This window comes from Anopheles funestus, chromosome 2RL (genome assembly GCF_943734845.2).
Source record: "Anopheles funestus chromosome 2RL, idAnoFuneDA-416_04, whole genome shotgun sequence".
In the NCBI taxonomy this organism is placed as follows: Eukaryota; Metazoa; Arthropoda; class Insecta; order Diptera; family Culicidae; genus Anopheles; species Anopheles funestus.
Window position 1 is genome coordinate 72194122 of NC_064598.1, and position 21474 is coordinate 72215595.

The 21474-nt window shown below is 39.3% G+C and overlaps 3 protein-coding genes across 5 annotated transcripts in view; 2 read left to right on the top strand and 1 right to left on the bottom strand.

The window, feature by feature from the left end:
• LOC125762519 (CD166 antigen-like) overlaps positions 1 to 8230 on the top strand; it is a 202381-nt gene extending 194151 nt beyond the window's left edge. For 2 of the 3 annotated variants that reach the window (XM_049424687.1, XM_049424686.1), the window contains exons 17-19: positions 2707 to 2887; positions 3030 to 3091; positions 5143 to 8230. In XM_049424687.1, coding sequence (XP_049280644.1) covers positions 2707 to 2887; positions 3030 to 3091; positions 5143 to 5610 — 711 coding nt within the window. In that variant the 3' untranslated portion in view covers positions 5611 to 8230. The remainder of the gene's footprint in view (positions 1 to 2706; positions 2888 to 3029; positions 3092 to 5142) is intronic. The other variant, XM_049424689.1, reaches the window with a different exon arrangement.
• A 1988-nt stretch (positions 8231 to 10218) lies between these two features.
• On the bottom strand, positions 10219 to 13490 carry LOC125762531 (aspartate aminotransferase, mitochondrial). The gene is made up of 4 exons (XM_049424725.1): positions 13394 to 13490; positions 13141 to 13284; positions 11915 to 12422; positions 10219 to 11591 (listed from the first exon to the last, which is right to left on the bottom strand). Exons 2-4 carry the CDS (start codon positions 13227 to 13229, stop codon positions 10896 to 10898), a joined length of 1293 nt encoding a protein of 430 aa, XP_049280682.1. The 5' UTR covers positions 13230 to 13284; positions 13394 to 13490; the 3' UTR covers positions 10219 to 10895.
• Positions 13491 to 15235: 1745 nt separating this feature from the next.
• Positions 15236 to 17662, top strand: LOC125762547 (U6 snRNA-associated Sm-like protein LSm4). The gene is made up of 4 exons (XM_049424746.1): positions 15236 to 15449; positions 15528 to 15569; positions 17110 to 17208; positions 17294 to 17662. The coding sequence occupies exons 1-4, from the start codon at positions 15447 to 15449 to the stop codon at positions 17624 to 17626; spliced, it is 477 nt and encodes a 158-aa protein (XP_049280703.1). The 5' UTR covers positions 15236 to 15446; the 3' UTR covers positions 17627 to 17662.
• The last annotated feature ends 3812 nt before the right edge of the window (positions 17663 to 21474 follow it).

Here is a 21474-nt window from a genome sequence, read left to right on the forward strand (position 1 = left end):
GCGAATAAAGAAAAATCGCTTTCCTGCGTCTTGTTCCGAGCGTAATTAAATCTTCGTTTTTCACTTTCCGGCTACCCGGAGGGGCAATTCTGTTACCGCACAAAACCATCCAAGCCACAAAGTCCGGTCCAGTCGGTAGAATTTGCAGAACGGAGGTTGTTGCAACAACAAACGAGGGAAAACAAATTCTCGTGTCCCTGACTTCTCTCTGTGAATGAAAAAATGTGCCACCCCAGTAAACGCAAAACGGACCCACTTGGTCCAGTGTTCGATGTTTTATTTCCTTTTTTTTATTATACACTTGAAGGACATGTTCGCCTCGAGATCTATTATGGCACGCTGATAATCAGCGTAGCATTTGCTGATGGAGGCGCCCAGTAGCTGGTAGGGCGCAAGGGCATGGCAAAACAGAAAAATTGTCCACAGCCCGGAGGGTTCATTTTGCACAAATTTTTCGCACCACTCAGAACCGCGACCCGATGCGATCCGAAGGCGAATCGTTTTGTTTTTTAGAACGTTAATTCACGCTTCCTCCGCGCTTCCCATTATAATTGAATGATGTTTCGTTCATTAAACAATAGAGAAAGTACGTCTTGCTCGGGCGCGCCCAGACACCAGTTGGCACGAACAGGCAAACTCAGACCCGTCACCTTGTCACTTTTGGGAAGAAAAGAAGACGAAGCAAAAAAGCATAAAGAGAAAGACGAAAAAACAGGCAAGATGTCAAAACTTCTTGACTTTGGTTGGGAGAAAGCTTTAAAATAAGGGCGAAATTGCAATTTAAATGTAGGTGCTCCCTCCATTTTTTTTTTTTGGGCAACGAGAAATAAAACATAATGAGAATGAAATTGATTTTATCTTACACACACACACACATACGCCCGCAACACATCGTTCTAATTGGGGAAAGGTAATTTTTCTTTTCTTTTATGATTCAAACAGAAAACAGTGTCAGAACATAAAACGGTTGTGGTCCTGGGGTGTGTGTGTATTCATATTGAAATAATGCTGCTTTTATTGCTACAGGAACTTGTAAAACGAATAAAATTTATCAACTTTCCTTTTGATTACAAAAAGAAAACCGCTTAAGTGAAATTAAATTGTAAAATTCGTCAGCTTTCAACATCGGGTTTGGGAGCTCTTAACTTCTTCTTAGCGTGACGGCTAAGGAATATTACTGATTTTAAGCTAGTAAGAAAGGTTTTGAATCAAGACTATTGGCGTATTAAGATCGAATAATAAGCCACAAGCCATCGAATTAGAATCTAACGATACTTCTTCTGCAACATTAATAACGTAAAAAATGTATTAATTCATTTTCTTCAAACTGCCTTAATTTTCAAATATCATATATACCTTAGGTTCATTAGGCATAAAGAAATTTAATTTTTTATATGTTTCGTAGACAAAAAAATGTTTTATAAACTCAAGAATTCTTGAATAGCTCATCTTCGTCAGGTACTGACTATTGTCTGATAGTGATATCTCTAAAAGAATGTTTTTAAAGGTTTAGTCTTTAATTTTTATAATTTTTGATTCATTAATTATTTATTAAACATTAAACAAAATGGTGACAGTGATCGTCAACGAGCAAGGACAGCTCCGACGTGCTTTGTTTCTCCAACAGTGCTCTTTGGTTCTGGCAAATTCCTCTCGTACGACAATGGTGTAGTAACGGTCCCGTGTCTACAGGACAGGACCGCGGATCAAATCCAATCCGGACCATTTCCCCATAGCAAGGACCCCGGCTACGCAATAACAATAAGTCTTAATACGGTCTGGTCTGGTCAGAAGCAATACAAAATAAAATAAATAAGGATCTAGCATCTCCTCTTACGAGTCTTACCTCAAAACTTGGCCTATTATCTTCTTCTGTGTAAGAATTCGATTGCCGTATTGGGTCATTCCCTCTGCTAGTTTAATATTTAATGTATAATGACAATGTGAATTAAAAGCTGGACACAGCACCCGTAGTTCTCCGGGTTTTTGTTCGAAATTTTGCACCATTAGACTATTTACCTGAATATCAAATTTGATCAAGCGCAACCCAAGCTTAAAAACAATATATAGAAACGAGTTAAAAATGACTAATTAATGACTAATATTTTAAAAATCGTAGACACATTAAAACCCTGTTGAAATATATTATTCTATCTGTTAAAGAAGGATATCTGTCAATTTAATGTTATAGTTATGTATAACATTATATAAAACAAAAAGCACCAATTATAAAACATAAAATAGCCATATTGTTTAAAATTAAAATCCACTTTGAATTTCGTGAAACTGAGTGGATTAAATCTCCATCATTAGTGCTTTATAAATCATCCATTTTTCATTTTTCTCGAGCAAATAAGCTTCGTTCTTCTCTTTTTTTTCTGTTTTGTTTTACCAACGCCGCCCAGAGAAATGTTCGCTCAATAAGATTAATTAGCCGATTGTTTGGCTGTGGTAATCTGCTGTAAAATCGACTACAATGATTTCAACGATTTGTTTTAGTTTTCTCCCTCTCTCGTTTTGGTTATATTTTTTGCCTTGCTGCCTTCCATTGTAACTTGCACTATTTAAACGCGATTTTTCATCCATGGTTTTTTGTGTGTTATTTTTCTCTCTCTCCCTTTTTTTGTATTCACTGCTAAACGCAATCCTTTGTGCCTGGTGGAATTGTATAATATTTCATCGACACCGTCCACCCGATGGCAATAGAAATCTACCAAACAAAGCCCCCGCTGGCAGCAGGGTAACACTGGGGGCAGTGGTACCGGTTACGGTGGTCCCGGAACCGGATGTGGACTGATCGTCGATGGACGATCGCGGGACGAAAAGCTGGGCGTACCGGATGGGATGGAGGATGAACGGGACCCGGACGTGATACCCGCACAGTTTGGTAAGGCTCAATTAAAACAAATTTATTTCAATCAAGCTGGTGGAATGGAATCGCGTTTGCTTGCTTTTTGTACGGAGGTTTCTTGCCGTTATGGTAGTTTTATCTTCTCTTTTCTCTCTACTTCCTCTCGTGTACGTTTCAGCAGTGTCGAACGATCCAGAAAGCGTTAGCTTCAACTCCTCTAAGTGGCCAAACGGGAACTTTGTAAGTATCGCGGCGCAGAAAAGTGTGTTTCTTTTTTCTCTCTAGCTAAAATGTAATTGATTTTCCACTCACAGTGGCACTCGGGGAAAACTTTTACCTTGCCTTGAGTAGCGAAGGGCTCAACCAATTTGTTAGTTGGTCCGTTACAATGTAAACGATCGTCAAAGTTTGAATAGAATGATACAATAACTGTCACACTATTTAATCATATCAATGGTAAAACTTGCACGAGCATTAGTGTTTTGTCCTTTTTGTGTTCAAAAACATTTTACCCATTAGCTACGGACACTGGCTGTGATATCGTAATAGATATTACCACATTTATCATTTCGTTAATATCCCATGTTTTGCTTCACTACATCACATCAAATCGATGTATCGATATGCGAAGCCTGAGATATAAAAGCTTCATCGTGTTGCGGCAATCAGCAATGGGGCCAACCACACTACAATAAGCCATCTTCCTTGTAGGTTTTCTTTTTGCATGATGAGAATTTTAAAGCTTCATCTTCCACACAATAATGGACAATATTTTCTCCCAGACAACGTTTGACAAGGCATATCATCCGCGCCGTTCCTTCGAAGCTAACTTGAGCAGACAAAACTCGATAAAAGTGTCTTGCTGAGTGCTTTGCATGCCGTCTCGATTTCACGTATTAATAATACATTGCTGAAATTCGTTTTTCCGGCCATCCACAACTCTCGGCTTGCCGCCCGAACACAGCCAACACGACGATCCGTGGTTCGACTATTTCTTTCTACTACCAACCGCTCAATGCCTATCCTTTCTACCTTCCTACCAGCGTTAAGGGTGATCGTGTCGAACGACTTGTTTCGAACCATTTCAGACCACTCGGGTAGAGTACTGCTCCGTTTGGGGGCCTTCCTTGGTACACCCAATGGAGAAGCCTTTTCACCATCGGGATGGGCAATATTCGTGTACGTATCGATGCTGTACATGGTAAGATTGTCCACAACAACCGAACACCATAGTCGTTGCTTGATAACAACGTAAGCTTACCGTACACGACGACAAGCTTCGAATGAAACGCTCGTCCGAAGGCTTCTTCCTGTTCCGGTACATTCCAGCACAGTCGAACGTAGGCATGCGGACGGCCCCCCGGTACAATAGGGAGGAACACAGGACGGGAAGTGTGTGCTGAAGCGTGTTATTGTTGTTGTTAGATTCGTGAAAAAACAACTGTAAACAGCACCGAAGAAGTTCTTCAATTGCCCAAATCATCGAGAGAACACCAACACCAACCCAGCAAACCCTCATCAACGCAACTGGGCCTTCTGTTTATGCCTTTTTATGACCAAATAATCGTGTCAAAATGTTCTTCTAACCGAAACCCGTACCGAACACAGGGGTGCCATGGTTGCTCATTTGATGTTGGATTTTTTTCTTTGCTTTTTGGGCCACCACGTCCTACTCACCCCCTCCCGCTCCTATCCGGTACTTGAAGGGTGGGCAAGTCAGAAGAGTGATGGTGTCACTGGGTGTCAATTATCGTTTCATGTTCTCGACTTTCCGCCTGGAACACTACTTTTTTCTCATTTCTTAATGCGCCTTGTTAACAACTTGTCGGTTCGAACGGATGCTGTTGCTTGTTGCAAAGAATGGTGTATTTTTTCTCTGATTCTCTATCATAATGTCGTATTGTATTGTGTTTTGTTGAGAAGATGATAGAAAATGTCAATACGATTTTTTTTGTTATGTTTGCTGTTTTTTTTACTAAATGAGTTCTTATCGTTCTTTTTTGGGGTAGTTTTTTTTTTTTCTTTTATATTTTTGTTTTATTAAGTTTGTTCCCTTAAAATCATAATATTAAATTGATCCATTACATAGAACTAATTTCATCCCTGCTTTACAACGCGAGACATACATACATTTTCGAACTTTTGCGTATGAAAATTCCACCCCACCTCGAGTGCACTGATTGGTCCAATGTTTGCCAACTAGCGACGGTTATTGTCGTAACAGTAAATTAATTACCAGATCAAAAATCAATTAAATAATCGCGTACCCGAACGATTCACTCTATTCGCAGTATGACAGATACCCAAACCATGACATACGACCATCGGAGCTGCTGATACCGTCCGCGACAGGGACATTAGGTCCGACGACGACGAATCAATTACACCCGAATGTTAATCAACCGGGTGATAGTATTAAATTAGGTCCATACTACACGTCCGGTGGTCTATTGACTGGTGGCGTCACGACGGGCAGCACGACTGGAACTCCTCTCGGAGGATCTTACCTCAGCCCGGCCGGGTCACATCCACTCGATAGCGGTGGTTTGGATGGTGTTGGTGGTGGCGGCGGCGGCGGCGCGCTAATGTATAGCGGTGGTGGTGGTGCCGGCCAAACACTAGTTGGCAGCCATCATCAATCAAGCCTGCTGCCGAACGGTGGCACCGGTACCGGAGTTAATCCTAACGATTATGACATCAATGTACATACCATCAAAAATATGCTAATGACAACTCGCGTGCCGGAAAGCTGCGTCTAGTTCAACCCAACCTGGCAAAGAAAACTGGCCACCATTTTACTACGAAGAACGAAGCGTAAGAACGATGTAGAATAATGATGATGTTTCTCGATGGCGCAGTATGAGCTTCCAGGAGGCGATTTTTCTTTTATTTTCATCTGCTTCTTTCGGGTAGGAAGATTTCATCACCAAAAACCAAAACCCAGCGGTGGTTAGAAAAGCGTTAAATTTACATTTGAAACAATGCATTATTGGTGCGGTTTGAGAGGTTTAATTGAATGAACGGTAAAACGGTATGACTGATGGACTTCCCTTCGAGACAGTAAATAGATCAATTAATTACACTGTTTTGATACGTGTTATTCTATTATTATTTTTCACAAACAATATTCACTGTATTAACACCAATTTGTACGAATCTTAGCCACATTATTACCAACTGTTTACAAGTTATTATATTTGAATTGTTAGCGTATGAAATAATCTATTTAAAACATTTAAAACATTTCTCTTATCTTCACGCGCTGGCAGAGAAACTCTAAAGGAAAATTTTTATAACATGATTTTTTTTAAATCTTCAGAACGACAAATAATTAAGAAGTTCAGGCAAAAGTGAAAAACTTGTTCTGTGTCACACGAAAAAAGAAACCGAACTACTGAATGAAACAAGAGGAATCGCAAATTAACACAAAACACTAAAGACACGCCCCATAAACAGAAAGACATAAAATGAAACTTTTTGTTTTACAACCATTATCCGCCTATAAAAAAAACAACATGTCATAAGTTAATTAACTTCCATGAATGGTACGTTATGTTTGTTGTCCAGCAAAATGTGAAGAAAAATCGAAAAGTCAATGAGAAGATGTTTTAGGTCCTTGCGATGCAACTACGTTACCAACATCAACGTTAAGCACTAACAAGAAAGTGCAAAAACAATGGCAGAAACTTCAATATTTCTAATTAGGCAACAAAAGATGGACGGGACACGTTCGACAGGGCACCTAAAGTTATCCAATATTTGGACAGGAAAAGGTGAGAACTACCAAACTGTAAGTTATTACAGTTATTAAAAGTTATTAAAAAAAATTGGAGAAAAAAATGTTGAGGATTATTTTTTTTCTTTTCACCCTTTTAACAACAAACGAAATAAAGCGTTTTACCATTGAAGATCTTAACGGAACGCTTGAAACAATTTGTAAGAAAAACATTTTAGCAAAAGCGAGCGTGTGTAATAGCGAAAATTTAAAGAAAAAATCCAACCAAAAAAAAAATACCAAACTAAAAATTTGATGTTAACGTAAATGTAATAGAGTATATGGAACACCGTGGATAGGTAATCTGTTTTAAACTAGAACCGATGCGTACGAACCAGCCAGCACGAAGGAAAACAAAAACGTTGTGGTAATTCTCATGGAGGCGCCTGGTCGCTCACACTGCATAGGTAGTTCAATTGAATGATCACGCCGGTTGGTGCTGCTGAAGCAGCCTAAAAACCGTGCAAAAAAATGCCTCGAAACCCGTTTTGCTGAATATTTAAATTTTTTGTTGTTCTAAACTCACACCCATCACAACAGTTGTGTGCCAATTATTAGTAAAGTATCGCAGTCCAACATATCACGTGAATAGTGGAATCGGTTTTTTCATACATTTGATCACCTACCTTAGTAGCATATCGATAACGTTATATTTTCATATCGTGCTCGTAGCAAAAAAAATAATGTCCTACATATCTCCAGTTTTTTGAGCATTTTTCAAAACCATCCGTTACGGCCCCCCGGCCCCGGTCTGAAAGTATTGTTTCAGAGTATATAATATCGAAAGTTACATAACGATCTCTAAGTGTAAATAGGATTGTTTCTTCCACCACATAGTCCTGTAAATGAAACCCTTTTATGCTTCCCTGCGATGGTAAAGCACGAATGTAAATATGCGCGTAGTTAAGAAAACTTTACACGGTGTTTTAAAAAAAAATAAACAAAAAGCAAAACTCTACATACACGTACATATATGGCAGATAGGAAAACCCAGCAAAACTACTGGTAGATTTTGTAAACATCTGTTTCCCCTTTTCGAATTTTACTTTTTATTCCACCCCCTGTACCGATTCCATTCTCAAAAGCAGATCAGCAAATTTGTAAATATTTTAATCGAACAAAATAAAAACAAAAAGAACCATCTAACAATTTCCCATATACGAAGGCAAATGTTAAGATCCACATAAAATGGTATGTACAACCGAAACAGTGTGTAAAATGTGTGCCCAGAAAGTTTGAACTAATTTATTAGAAGCAGGAAGAAGAAGAAAAAAACAAGCCGTTAGTATAAAACCGGTTCGGTACACAGTTGGTGTAACAAATCATTGCCACGCGGTTTGTGAAAATGGAAAACAATGATAAATCAGCGGAACTCATAAAACAATAAAAAACGCAAACCAGAAATTGTAATGTTGTTGTACAAATAGGAAGAAGCGAGCAAAACATAACAAAAAAAACAACCATGTGTCTGTAAGATTGGGCAAAAAACAAAAAAAACAAGAAAAACATAGCAGAGATAGTATAAACGGTAAAGCAGAAACAAAAACAATAAAACATCCAAAAAAACATTTGGAAATAATAAAACAAAACAAAACTCAACCATATTTTAAATTGTGCTGTATTTTTGGTGACTTTTTTTCTCTCTATATCTTTTCTGCTCTAGTTGTGAAATCTCATAAATTTCATTGCGTTGTATACAACTGTGGGGTTACCTGTGGAAAATGTGTAATTTTTACACTAAATGTTAATACGAATTCATACGAGCGGAAAACTTTCGCCAGTGTACAACAAAAGCATTGCGTCGTCGTTGGTGCAAACAATTTAACGCTCGTCCAAGCGTAAGACACCATCATTTTGTCGACACGATGCCGACTTTAACACTAATCGTTCGGAAATGGCCTCAAAACCGGTTTGGTGTCCAGGAATGATGAATAATGTGTTGGTGGGAATTTTTCATCCGTTGAGTTGGAAACTGACCACCAGCAACAACTTTGGTATGGCTGAAAGGTACACATTGTCCGGTGGACTGGACTCGACCATAGAGCAAACTGGCCGCTGACAATGTTGACTACATTTTACCGCCGCCAGCTAACTGGCAACTGGCCGTGTTAACAGTTTGCGGGGAGATGGTAAAAAGTTTTTTTTTCCCCCAGTTTCAGCAAATCTCACCACAGCCGGGTGTTGTTTCTTTGCCATTTCAATTTTGCCATCGGCCTTCCTGTGGCATTATTCACATTCTCTAGCAGTGCTGCAAACGTGGTGTTTTCTTACTTGCACATGTATTTAATTATTGCAAAAACCCACAAACTAGTAAGGGCGGGAATGGGTCGGGAGTTTGCAATTATGCATGTTTGCGTATGTGCGGTTCTATTTGTTTGAATACCGTTACTTTACATGTTTGATTGTGGTCGGTGAACGGTTGAGCTTTCGGTTTAATTGTTCTGCTTCCATGCTACTCGAATGCAAGTGTACCGTATTTTGCAAATACTTATCAAGTAAGTTAAACATTCACGCATGCATTTCTCGTAACTATTACAAAATTGTATCATTATCATATTGCTTCACAATTTAATTGTCAATTATTACTCAATAGTAATGATTATAAGCTTGCAAAATTATACATTTCCACTCGGAACTTTGAAATCCTTTTTGATGAATGACGAATGGAATTCGCGCTACTATAATTACAATCCATGACTAATTACACTCGTAAATTTGCACAAGTTTTGCGATAAGCTTAGTTCTTTAATGTGTGATAATCTGCTACAACCGTATACGTATCATCAATCAATTAACTTCAACCCTAATTACGGCACACATTTTGCTTGCCAATTGTATCACGGCTGGCAGGGTAGAATAGTTCCATTTATTAATGTGGATTTTACTGAAATAGTAATGACAATGATGTGTAATGATAGTAATGTGTGACAGTAAGAGTCAATTCTTTATAAGATCCATAGGGACTGGCACAACACACTGGCGCTTGTAATTATGGCGCGAAGCGTAATATTGTGCGTTCCGAAATAAACATGGTAAGTTCGTTCTCGTTTTTTCAAGTGGTATAATTGGAAGTTGAAAATTGTAGCACAGCAACGCTACAAACAACACAGGAAATGTAAAAAAATGCTTTGGTAAACAGTGTAAGTTTGGTTTAAACTATTAGTCAGGAGAAAAATCGCTTTAGTTCTATATAACAATTATTTTACAGCTTTTCCCTTATTTTCTGAGAACTTACTATACAAATCGGAAGAGATTTTACTATTCCGATAAGCTCGCTCTTTTACGTTTCATAAATGTATTGCGATCGGAACGAAAAGGGCGACAGGATCGATTTGATCGAACAAAACAAGTTTCGAGCAATTTCGTTCTTTACCTATCTGGTTTTCCAACTGCTCCCTCTACAAATATTATTTCCAAACATATTCATAACAGGTGTATGATCCGATCCTACTTGTGTTGATAAGCCTTAAAGGGTCATCTATATTAGCTCTATAATTAATACCGAATGTTGGTTCATTTTCTATTATAAAAAAATATTAAAAGTATTAAATAGAAATTTCGGATGTACAATAAAAATGTACTGCTTAACAAATTTGCTTTAAGGCAGTGATGCGTTAGACGTAATGCTACCAGCAGTCATCTATTTTGGTTTAAATACAGTCTAGTTTAATCACTCCTTTACATAATTCCTCTACTGAATTTGTGTTTTGTATCTTCACCAGCTGTGTTGGTTTTAACATGCGTGCATAAAAAAGAACAAGGCAAGTGCATGTTGCGTATAGAATAAAAAATAGGCATAGAAAAACGTTCTCCAAAGCTACATGCTACTAAACCAAAATGTAACAACAAAAAAATCACTTTTGCCAACCATCAATTTCATTGATATGAACCAAAAGCTCGATGTAGTTTCTAATTTCATTTTTTCGTTTTTTTTTTTGCTGGCGCAAAACCGTCCGTATACACAATCTCTGAACGCGTATTAATACGCGTCGCATAAATTAAGCCACTAAAGTGATCTATACTAGAGAAGAGGGAAGTTACAAAAATGCTTTTCCTAAATACGTTCACACATTCGACGTGTGCAGTGTGAAATGTGTACTATATATTGCGGGGATTCTTCATTCCTTGGTTGGTTCCAGTATTTTTTCCGGGTTTAAAGCACTGTAGATCATTAATGATGAAAATGCATTCTAAATGCATTCAATTTCGCTCTGCGTCAAAAAAAATGTGTTGATCGTCGGTAGTTTTGGGTTCTAACTATCGCACCGTCTACTTTGTAACGGCATGGATGGCCTCGGCCAGATATGCCACATTCTTCGAAGTAACACCGGCCATTGAAATGCGGCCATCCTTCGTCAGATAAACGCTAAACTCTTTCGTTAAACGTTCGCACTGTTGCTGATTCATACCGGTGAAACAGAACATGCCGATTTGGTCGGTAATGTGAGACCAGTTGCGCGATGAGCCCAATTCTTTCAGATTGTTGCGCAAAGTGGAACGTACCGAAATGATACGATCGGCCATCAGCTTCACATCGCCGAGCCACTCTTGGCGCAATTGCTGATCGCCGAGAATTTCCGACACAAGGCGTGCACCGTTAATTGGTGGATTTGAGTACATCGGACGAATAATGATCTTAATCTGGGACATTGTACGATCCGCCTCATCCTTGCTTCCCGTAATCAATGAAAATGCTCCCGCACGTTCACCGTACAGACCCATGTTCTTGGCGAAGCTTTGTGCCAGTGCGATTTGGTGACCGTCACGCAGGAAAGCACGCACTGCCAGCGCATCCTTATCGACGTCACCGCTGGCAAAGCCTTGGTAAGCCATATCGAAGAAGGGGAACAGATTGCGCTTCTTAATGATCGTCGACATTTCTGCCCACTGTTCCGGTTTTGGATCGACGCCCGTTGGGTTGTGTGCGCAGGCATGCAATAGTACTATCGATTTTTCCGGAATTTTCTGTAAATTGATAAAACGAATAGGAAAAAAAAATAAGCAATAATGATTCATCCAAACTATAGTTTTATCAGTACGAAAATAAAACATCGATCCTAGACAAATCATGAAAACAGCACAATCAATAATGAGGCCAAACAACTTGAAGCAAAACAACATCGCGAGGCCACGATGTGCTCGACGAGATCAAACCCAACTGATAAGGAGAAAAATGTCTGACGTAGAACCATGTGCTATTGCAATCCATTCACTGTTCCACTCGCGACAAGTGATGATAATGCGGCTTTCGTCATTGCAAGCGCCACGGACCGGTTCATTTCACTTACCGATAGATCTTCCAGCGCTCCAGCGAAGTCAAACCCGCAGGTCGAGGGATCGTAATAGCGGTACGATTTCACATTCAGTCCCGAATGTCGGAAGATCGGTCCATGATTACCCCACGACGGTGTCGGCAGGTAGATATCCTTCGGTCCGGGGAAGAAAGTGGACAGAAAAGCACCACCGACACGAAGTGCTCCGGTACCACTGATGGCTTGCACCGTTGCATTCAGCCCATTTGCCACATGTTCGTTTGAGTCGCCCAGGGCAAGCAAGATGCTACTTTTGCAAAATTCGGCCGTACCACCAATTGGTGAGTATTCGTGATCGAGCTGCTTGTCTGCTAGCCGTTTCTCGGCCTTTTTCACACTCGGCAGCACGAATGGTTTTCCATTGTCGTCACGGTACGCACCGACGCCAAGGTTGATCTTTTTCGGGTTGGTATCACGCTTGAAGGCTTCCGTTACGCCCAGGATAACGTCCGGTGGTCCCATCTGCACACCGCTCCACCAGGAGCTAAAACAAGAAAAGATAATATCAGTTAAAAAAAATATATTGCTTTTTTTAAAGGAAAAAATAACAATGCCCCGTTTAAAGTTCATATGTGTTTATCTAACGTCGTAAACAGTAAAGCAAATGCGAAACGCTTATCCTTATTTGTTGAAAGCATTATCAACTTCAGCATCGGAAAGATAACATAAATCAAATATGAAAATCTCTTATTCACACCTTTTTTTTACACCGTTGGTGATAATAAAGTTCTGTGTGAGAGGAAAAAAAAGAATATCATACGCCTTCCAAACTAACTACAGGACAAATTAGGTTAGTTGTGTAATCGGCTTATCTGAAGTTTGCATAATTAGGGCTACATTACAATATGATTAATGACATTCAAAATCGATAAGTAATTTTTTTTTAATTTAAATAAATTCCAGCAATACAAATAAACCGTATTGCACTGAGTTTGCTTTCACTGCGTTATTTATAGATTATCCACTTGAAATCATGACCATACTCCGTTAGGTAATCGTTGAACCATAAATACCCCTCATTCAACGTCATCAACGAATGCGTTCTGTTCAGTTCCCTCACGATCACGATTTCAGCAACTGACCGCCGTGACCTTGCCAATACTGCCGAAGGTCACTGTACGGTGCAGCGACCCTATCAGGGGATGCTAATACCTTCCTCTACCGGTAGATACACGAAGGCGGATGATAATACATATTCTTACCTGGCCCGCACTGCCAGCTGACCTTGGGCAGGCATAACATTTCGCAACAAAACAGCTGAGCTGCGCTGAAGGGCTTTCGAGCAGGCCATCTTTCCGTACGAAATGCACCACTTTCACCGAGATAGAGAGGAACGGGGAAAATATCTGGAAAACAAACGATGGTACGACACGACGCGGTTGATTGTACTGTTTGTATCTACCGCACGACGATCTATATTCGTTCTGGTTTGTGTTTCCTAGTTTTTCTACTCACCGATAATGCGGATCGTTATCAGAGCGTTATCAAAACACGGACCGCTTTTGACAACACGAGAAAACACAGTCCATGTATGGGAATGGCGCTGACAGCCATCTTTGAAAGGAGTTTGACAGTTGGCTGTTGCGTGCAGAATGCACAATGCATGATTTTATTGCGCAAAATAAACTTATTTTGTGAGATATTAGTTGTTATGCGTGAAATGTAGGCTTCAAGATTTAAAATTTTATTTTTTTTTCCCTAGAGGACGTTCCCATATTGAAAGGATCTGCAATACAACATAAATCATTGATGGTGCCATGAGCTACCTTGCGAAAAACACCATTTGCGAGCACATTGAGCTTACACTGGGAATATTTTATTTATCAATTACATTTTGTTCAGTTTTTCAGTAAATAATTAAAATTAAATAAAACAACAAGAATCACATCCTCGATCAGTACGAAATCGGATCTAATTGTTGGTATGTAAATATAGCAGATAACAACAACAATAAAAGTTCGTTTCCTTCAAACAAGGCTAGTTGACAACTGTGCACGCGAATGCTTGCTGCTTTTTTCCACGAAACGCTGTAACAATGGCCTGCAAAACGTGTTTCATCGTAAACGAATCGTACGATAGTTTTCCTATTGTGTATCGACTTGGCTGTCAAGATGGTTGAATTAATCGCGCCGATCGGTATCAGTGAGCGAGATTATACTAAATTTCAAAAGCAATACATTAGGTTGGCTGCTAAAACCCCAAACCTGGACGATGTCATCCCGGAGTATCGTGTGTTTCGTTGCGTTCGGAACCAAAAGACCACAGAATTGAGCATCATGTGCAAAAAGAAACAGGACATGCTGCAACCGTTTATGGAATGGGCGTACAATCTTGCAGAACGCAACTTGAAGCAGAAATATCTGGCATTCGGATTTCGCTGGCAGAAAAACACTACCTACCAAGATCTGTTCCTGCTGTGGGCACGATACTTGATCGCTTACGAAACGCGCACCTACCTACCGGTTGGTTATGTCCTGTTCCGATTTAACGTCACCATGGGACACACTGCAATTACCATTTACGGTCTACACGTTGACGATCACTACAAAAACTTAGGCTTGGGTACATATCTGATGAAAACACTGGAAGTACTTGCCCATCGTCTTGGCATTGAGGTGCTGATCATTGGTGTGGCAAAGAAAGATATCCCACTCAAGAGATTTCTTTACCGATTGGGATTTACCGAAGATACGAAGGCAGTTTCTGTCAACCCGGAATGTGAAGTACTTGTAGCACCCACGCTGTGTTATAAGATTATGCAGAAATACCAGAAATCAGTCCCGTCGCTCCAATAATCAACTGTGGCATATGAAAGTGTCCATAATTCTCACATTTCATTCTTCTGATGTGTACAGATAAAAGAAAAAAAAAATGAAATTTTCAATAAAGAGCACGAGCTAAATAGAAATGCTTCATCAGGCGATTCTATTATTCACAAGGACGAAGGAAGCGTGACCATTTCGGAAGACTTTTAACGGTGGTCAACCGGAAGCGGTTCATAATAGATTGACATGCTCCTAAACTTCCGAATCACGGAGGGGCACTGTAATATTAGGGTAACCAACCAATAAGCGTAAGCACTACGTAATTTTCTGCTAAAGTTACGTTTAATCCAAAAATATCTAATAATTTTGAATGTTGTATTGAGAGTTTGGAAGGAAAGAATGGGTTGAAAAATATTCCTGATCCTTTATTTGATATCAAAAATTGTTGGACAAAAATTCGGAAAAACGCTTGCACCAATAAAATAAATATCAATTCCTTTCTATCGCTGAGAACACGTCCTCTCCAAAGATCTTTAGCCTGTTCAGAGCTCTGCTTGCTTGATGGTGAAGGCACGTTAAAACGTTTTCTTGATATTCTACCATACATCCAGCTATCATGCCATATTTGACAGCGCTAATGCAATGTCAAATTGCTTTTGTTTTGTTTTGAAAACTGGAAATATAATTGCCGCGCAGCGTCGGAGGAATATTTTAGCTAGATCGTATAATTTCTCAGATATACAATGGTAAATATACATCTGTGCATAGTCTTTTTCTTGTGCGAAGCTTTATTGATTTTATGTTTCTATTTACTCTACTTCTAGCTGCCGCTATCTTTACTGAAAACAGCACAGAGTCATCCTATGGTAAGATGGTGTTCCGGTTGTTTATCCAAGCAGTTCAAGCAGTGATATTAACAATAACTTTGCAATTGATTTAGTCGAAAGGGAACAGTTACTTTCTTTCGAATCATAAGGATTATTCGTATCAGTGTCCATTTCGATATGGGGCTCAAACAAAGCATCATACCGTAATGTGATTCTAAGCCGGCTTCGCTGACCTATCGCATTACGATTACTGTTTTCTCATTGTTATTTGTTCATAATCTTTTAGCCGTATTCTTTAAAACAAGGTTAATAATTAACATACATTCATTACTACATTACATTACATTACTATACTTTCGATACGATAAACATCGTTTATTAAAATTGAAACGGATTCCAATAGTTCTAGCTTTGTGTGTGGGGAAACATTCAGCAAGTTCTCCTACATGGTTCATTTTCCTCAATGTGTATCACAACAGAGTTTAGACAGCCGTTCGTCAATCGTTCCTTGATTTTACCCATATCAGGATAGTCAGTCTAATGTACATTGCCTTTACCTTTTACGCCGCGGCCCGATTCCCGCGTGGTTGCTAGTTTGATTCCTAATTATTTGTTGTATTTCGATGCCTATCCTTAGAGTACATAAAGGTGAAATGTATAAAACTAAAAGTGCTTACGGCACTTGGTTATCTCCTTGAAGTTATAAATAAAGTTGGGCCTCAAAGTGTTGTCGTACGAATTGTTACAATAGTGATTGGTCTATTTTAGAACAATATTGATGTGAATGGCTGAATCAATGATTTAACTAAAGAAGCCGCCCGATGCGGTAACGTATTTGGTGTTTCGGTTTCAACTGCCTCGTTTTTCATATTTATTTATTCTGCAAAGTGTGCTCGAACAAATTAATATTCATTTTTGACTAACCAAAGGGATGTATACAAATAATATGAGGCTACCTATTTTTACAATGATATAACTGAGCTAGGATGAATGAAAAATATAGCTTTTATCAAAAAACTTTTTCAAACTCATGGTAAATGTTAATTTTCTTTCATTCAACACACGCTTCCTTTAAGCATCAAAAGCATCATGAATGTTAATGAAACGGTGAATTGTATCCATAGCATCTACTTTAATTTGGGGTACATAAATAATAATTTTACAATTTATTATCAAAAGGCATGCCAATATCATGCCGCTTCCTCCATTAAAAGCACATTTTTCAAAACCTTCATAATTTTCTCCTCCGTTTGATGGGTTCGAATTTTGCATATTTTTTAATGTCGATCGAACGAAGCACATTTTCATTTATGTTGCATAAAAAAAGCGAAAAATATTACTACCAAAGATTGTCATTTCGTTCGATGGCTATAACGCCACGCGATGTGACGCATCCTATTCGACTTTCGTCGAAAGAAAGATCTCCATTTTAGTGCTCTATTCATTCACCACGGTCGGTGTCAATATGGCTCGTAAAGATACTACATTATTCGCTTCGTTTTCGTACGTTCCTTCTTTTTTTTTTACTTCGCCAATCTCCATCGTTCGTTCCGTGCGACCGCGTGCATTCTGAGCGCAGTTGGTGGAGCTGAAAAATGGCGAAACATACAACGGACACCTGGTGAGCTGTGACACCTGGATGAATATTAATCTGCGGGAGGTCATCTGCACTTCAAAGGTAAGCATTTCAGCAAAGATGTTTTGCAAACGATGCCGCAACATTAGACATTAAAACATTTTTCTCGCCTTCGCCTTCTCTGCAGGATGGTGATAAGTTTTGGCGTATGCCGGAATGCTATATCCGGGGCAGCACGATCAAGTATCTGCGCATCCCGGATGAAGTAATTGACATGGTGAAGGAGGACATGCAGTCAAAGTCACGCAGCCGGGCCGAAATGAACAAGGGTGGACGGAACCAAAATCAGGGTGGTCGCGGAGGTGGCGGTGGCGGTGGTGGTGGTAGTGGCGCTGGTGGAGGTGGAGGTGGTGGGCGAAACAATATGAACGCCAACAATCGGAACACCTTCGGTGGCAATCGTGGCGGCAATCGGGCCGGTCTGGGGAACCCAAATCGAAATGTTCAGAACAAGAAATAAAAGGCTGCAAACGCGTGGAATTGGTTTAGTGGAAAAGATTGCCTTTCTTATTATGTACGGTAATTTGCTAAGGTTTCTCGTGTGTTTGTGCCGGTCGGTACTGTTTGGGGGCGGGGTTGGTAGTAGACGCGGCGGCCGTGTGGGAGGCCAGTAGCAAATTAAAGTTACCCTCGAATCGATCGATCGATTGGGAATATATGGAAATGTGACCGAGCGGTAGAACCGAGCGGTCAAGTAAGGATGAAACCAAACAAATACCCATTTTATGAACGCCGAAAGCTCTTGGCCTCTTCGTGGTCCAAATCGTTCCGTCGCCTTATTTGGTCGGACGGCTCATCCGAAACAGCGGGTGTGTTGCTCTGTTACTGCGTTCACGCATCACAAGGGTGCAGGCGGAGTAAACATCATATAGAAATTGGAAACATTCATATTCATAACTCAACGGGCAAACAAACGGTTGTAGCGGCCATGATGTGGCGTCGGTTATGGATAGTTTGGAAAATTTAAATGTGTTCGCCAGTTTGATTTGCGCCAGTTTGATTATTCGCCAGTTTGATTTGCGATTCACCTCATATTAGCATCTGTTTTGGGGCGTGAAATGTGTCATGAAATGAGCGTTTTTCGTACAATGACACGAATGCTGTGGGTATGGATGTGCAAAATTGAGTCTGTCGAAAGTCGTTTAGCAAAGGGAAAAGACATGTTGACAAGATAATTTATTCTTTTTTTCATTATTTTAGTCGTTAATTCCTGATGTTTTTGATTGTTTAATATAATCGGCACAGCTTAATATATTTGTGCTATAGTATTTTAATGTAATTATTTCAATGACTAAAATTTATCTTATTTTTTTATTCTTGTAGAACAGCCTGGCCGTAGTGATAAAAATTTGCCTTATGAAGAGGTAAAAAATAAAATCATTATTTTTCGGATTATTAAATAATAATTATCATCGATTGTCGATCAAGTAGTCGATCTAGAAGTAGATAAGTTTCATTAAATAAACCACTTAATTTTCTATCATTTTACCTAAAATGATCACTTTGTGCAAGTTGCTTATAAATTTCAAAGCATAGTTTGTGCTACAAAAACGTTTACAACGTAAAATATTTAGTAAATCTGGTTTAGAAAATGAAAAATGATCCAAACCAGCTTTTAACTTACTATTAAAAGCTTATTGCCCCTAGCTTATTACCACATTGCGCCATATTGTATTATCCATAAAACAATGCACATTTTTGATGACTTGATTCAAAAATCAGTAGATTAAGAAATCTATTTAAAGCCTGTTTTAAAATAAAATTTATTCAGATAAATTCAGATTGTCGTGTTGTGAGCTGAAAATATAAAGCAATAGCAAACCAGTTCTTAAAAGACCAATGAGATTTATACAGGGCAGAGCTTTCTTCTCCAACATGAATAGTCTCGGAACAATTTAAAGCAATAATTCATTTTTAGACTTTTCTAAAGCACTCATTTCTCTTTCAAACGCATTCTCGAAACATTCTTTTACAAAGATCGAATCTCTTCAAAAAGGCACAAGATTTGACTGTCATTTCAGATGAGTCAAACGATCGCCGTTTTAAACTCCATGTACTGAAAATGCTTACAGATGTCCGAAATGTCTTCAAGATGAGAATAAAGATTCGTGGCTTTACGCGTTCGTCACACCTTTTGTGTCCCCAGTATTTTTTTTTTATTCGCTTTTCTCGAGCTTAATCATCAAACCCCAGCGGTTTGCGGTCATTCCTGAAGAGTGAATGCCGATGCCAGAACATTCAGTCCATCACACTTTTCCTTACAAAACGTCATTTGATTCGCCGGGTGGGAGATGAGGGGGAAAAAAGGCGAGAAAAATCGACCTGTCCGATGGTTCGAGTGTTGCCTTCTTTGTACAAATTTCAAATCCCGCACCAGTACCGGAATACATAAAATATAATAGACCTTTAAATCGCAGATGAAAACCTCACCGAAAACCTTTCCCCGTTTGCCCGGGATGGTTCCATGTCCAGCCTGAAAAGCTCACGTCACGGACGTGCGGTGGAATAAGCGAAGATAAATTTAATTTCTTTTTGTATAAATTATTCCGTTGGACCTTCTTCGCGCCTGCTTCATTTTCTTCCAAGTTAGCGACCGGTCGGGGGGTGTTATTCTTCGCCCGAAACGCTGCTCCGTTCACCAGCTCCAGAAGAACCGGGGCGTCGATGATGCTGCTTAACTGATTCTCAGTTGAATAATCGTGCCCGGGTCATGAGGGGCTTCTCAGTTGGGTTCTTTCTATTTAAAACGATACTCTCCACACGGACAAAAACAAAACAGGGTGGTTAAAAACCTTTTTCCGGTACTTGTTTGGTGGTTAATTCTTTGATTATTTACGTATAAACGTTGCGTAAAAGATCTTAAAAATTAATAAAAAGATCTTAATCAATTAAGATAAAATTGAAGATTTAAAAGTTTAAGATTAAAGAGTTTAAAACTTAAATTCTTTTAGACCATTTAGATCATTTTAAAAGCAACTTTATATTTTTAAGCAATTTGTACTCGGCATCGAACACCCTGTGCAGAAGCTCGTGATCGTACGAGCGCAAAATGGGGAAAAGCTTGATAAGGCCGTAGCGAATGTTCCTCTTTGGAGCCCGGAATCGTGTCCAATCTCCTGTGGAACGAATCGTTCGCCAGGCAAGGCAACGTTCAGAACCTTTAAATATGGCCATACATCGATGAAGGAGTCACGCACGCAGGCTCCAGGTACGAATGAAAAGGGTTACCTCCGGATGGGTGCGTGATGCCCCGGAAAAAAAAGCAAGAAGACATCCCAACCCGACATAGCTTTACTGTACACTAAAAAACAAAAAAAGGGTGGCCAATGTAAGGAAGGAAAAAAAATGTTTCGAGAGCGTGTGAAGTGGGAAAGAGCGAGAATTAATCGTTTGAAATCTGTTAAAAACGACACCTCGACCAAATTGAATAAAGCCTGGGTGTGAAATGAAAGGAAACCGGTTTTCTTTCTTTAGCGTCCTCGCGGCTGTTCTAGGGCTGTTCTACCAACGTTGTGTTGTTTGTTGCCTCCTTCGTTAGTGCGCTATTCAGTTCTTCGTACTTCGCTTTCATTGCCGTGTTGTAGATCGCCTGCCACTGATCCCGGTACGATCGTTACGCCATCCAAAGCATCCATTCCTTCTGGATGCTGTTTGCAATTTTTGCTTCTTCCTTCTCTTCCACGGTGGAATTGAAATTGCCGTTCTTCGGCGGTGGAACCGATCCGGGCAACAACACGATTCAACCAATGTACGTATGTACCATTGTTTCCAATTGTATGGCCAGCATGCCAGCATCCACGTATACGGCGATCGACACTCGATGAGGTTCACTGTGTTGCGGTTCGAAGGCGATGTTGTTGGTCACGTTTTTACATCGTATTTAACTCGTCGGGATCACACTATAGCCAGAGCACTATGAGCAATGGTAAGGAATTGTTTTTGCTTATAAATTTTCTAAACATGTTTAAAATGTTTATGACGATCAAAACTATTAGACTACGATAATAACTTTTTTAAAGTAAAAGATACGATATTTATCAATACAGTGCTTTCAAATTATACTTTTGTCTTTAAAACCGAAATGTAAATTAAAAATCATTCACCAAAAAAATATGTTTTAACTACCTAGTGAATAAGATAAAAAATAAATATAATTTTACATTCATTACTAACTAATATAATAACCGAGTATGCCCGGGATAAGGTAAATTACAAGGAGAAAATGCCTTGCGAAAATTGTAATTACTTCAGCCCTATGTAGCTGACAATACGGCAAAAGCCGTAATCATGTAATAAAATAAATAAAAA

Excerpts from the sequence above, each read along its gene's own strand:
- LOC125762531 (XM_049424725.1), bottom strand. The coding sequence starts at position 13,229 with ATGGCCTGCTCGAAAGCCCTTCAGCGCAGCTCAGCTGTTTTGTTGCGA. Across the intron at positions 12,423-13,140 it reads CAGCTGGCAGTGCGGGCCAG|CTCCTGGTGGAGCGGTGTGC; the intron begins GTAAGAATATGT and ends TTCTTGTTTTAG. Across the intron at positions 11,592-11,914 it reads GAGCGCTGGAAGATCTATCG|AAAATTCCGGAAAAATCGAT; the intron begins GTAAGTGAAATG and ends ATCAATTTACAG.
- LOC125762547 (XM_049424746.1), top strand. Across the intron at positions 15,570-17,109 it reads CAGCACAGAGTCATCCTATG|TTGGTGGAGCTGAAAAATGG; the intron begins GTAAGATGGTGT and ends TTCTGAGCGCAG. Across the intron at positions 17,209-17,293 it reads AGGTCATCTGCACTTCAAAG|GATGGTGATAAGTTTTGGCG; the intron begins GTAAGCATTTCA and ends CCTTCTCTGCAG.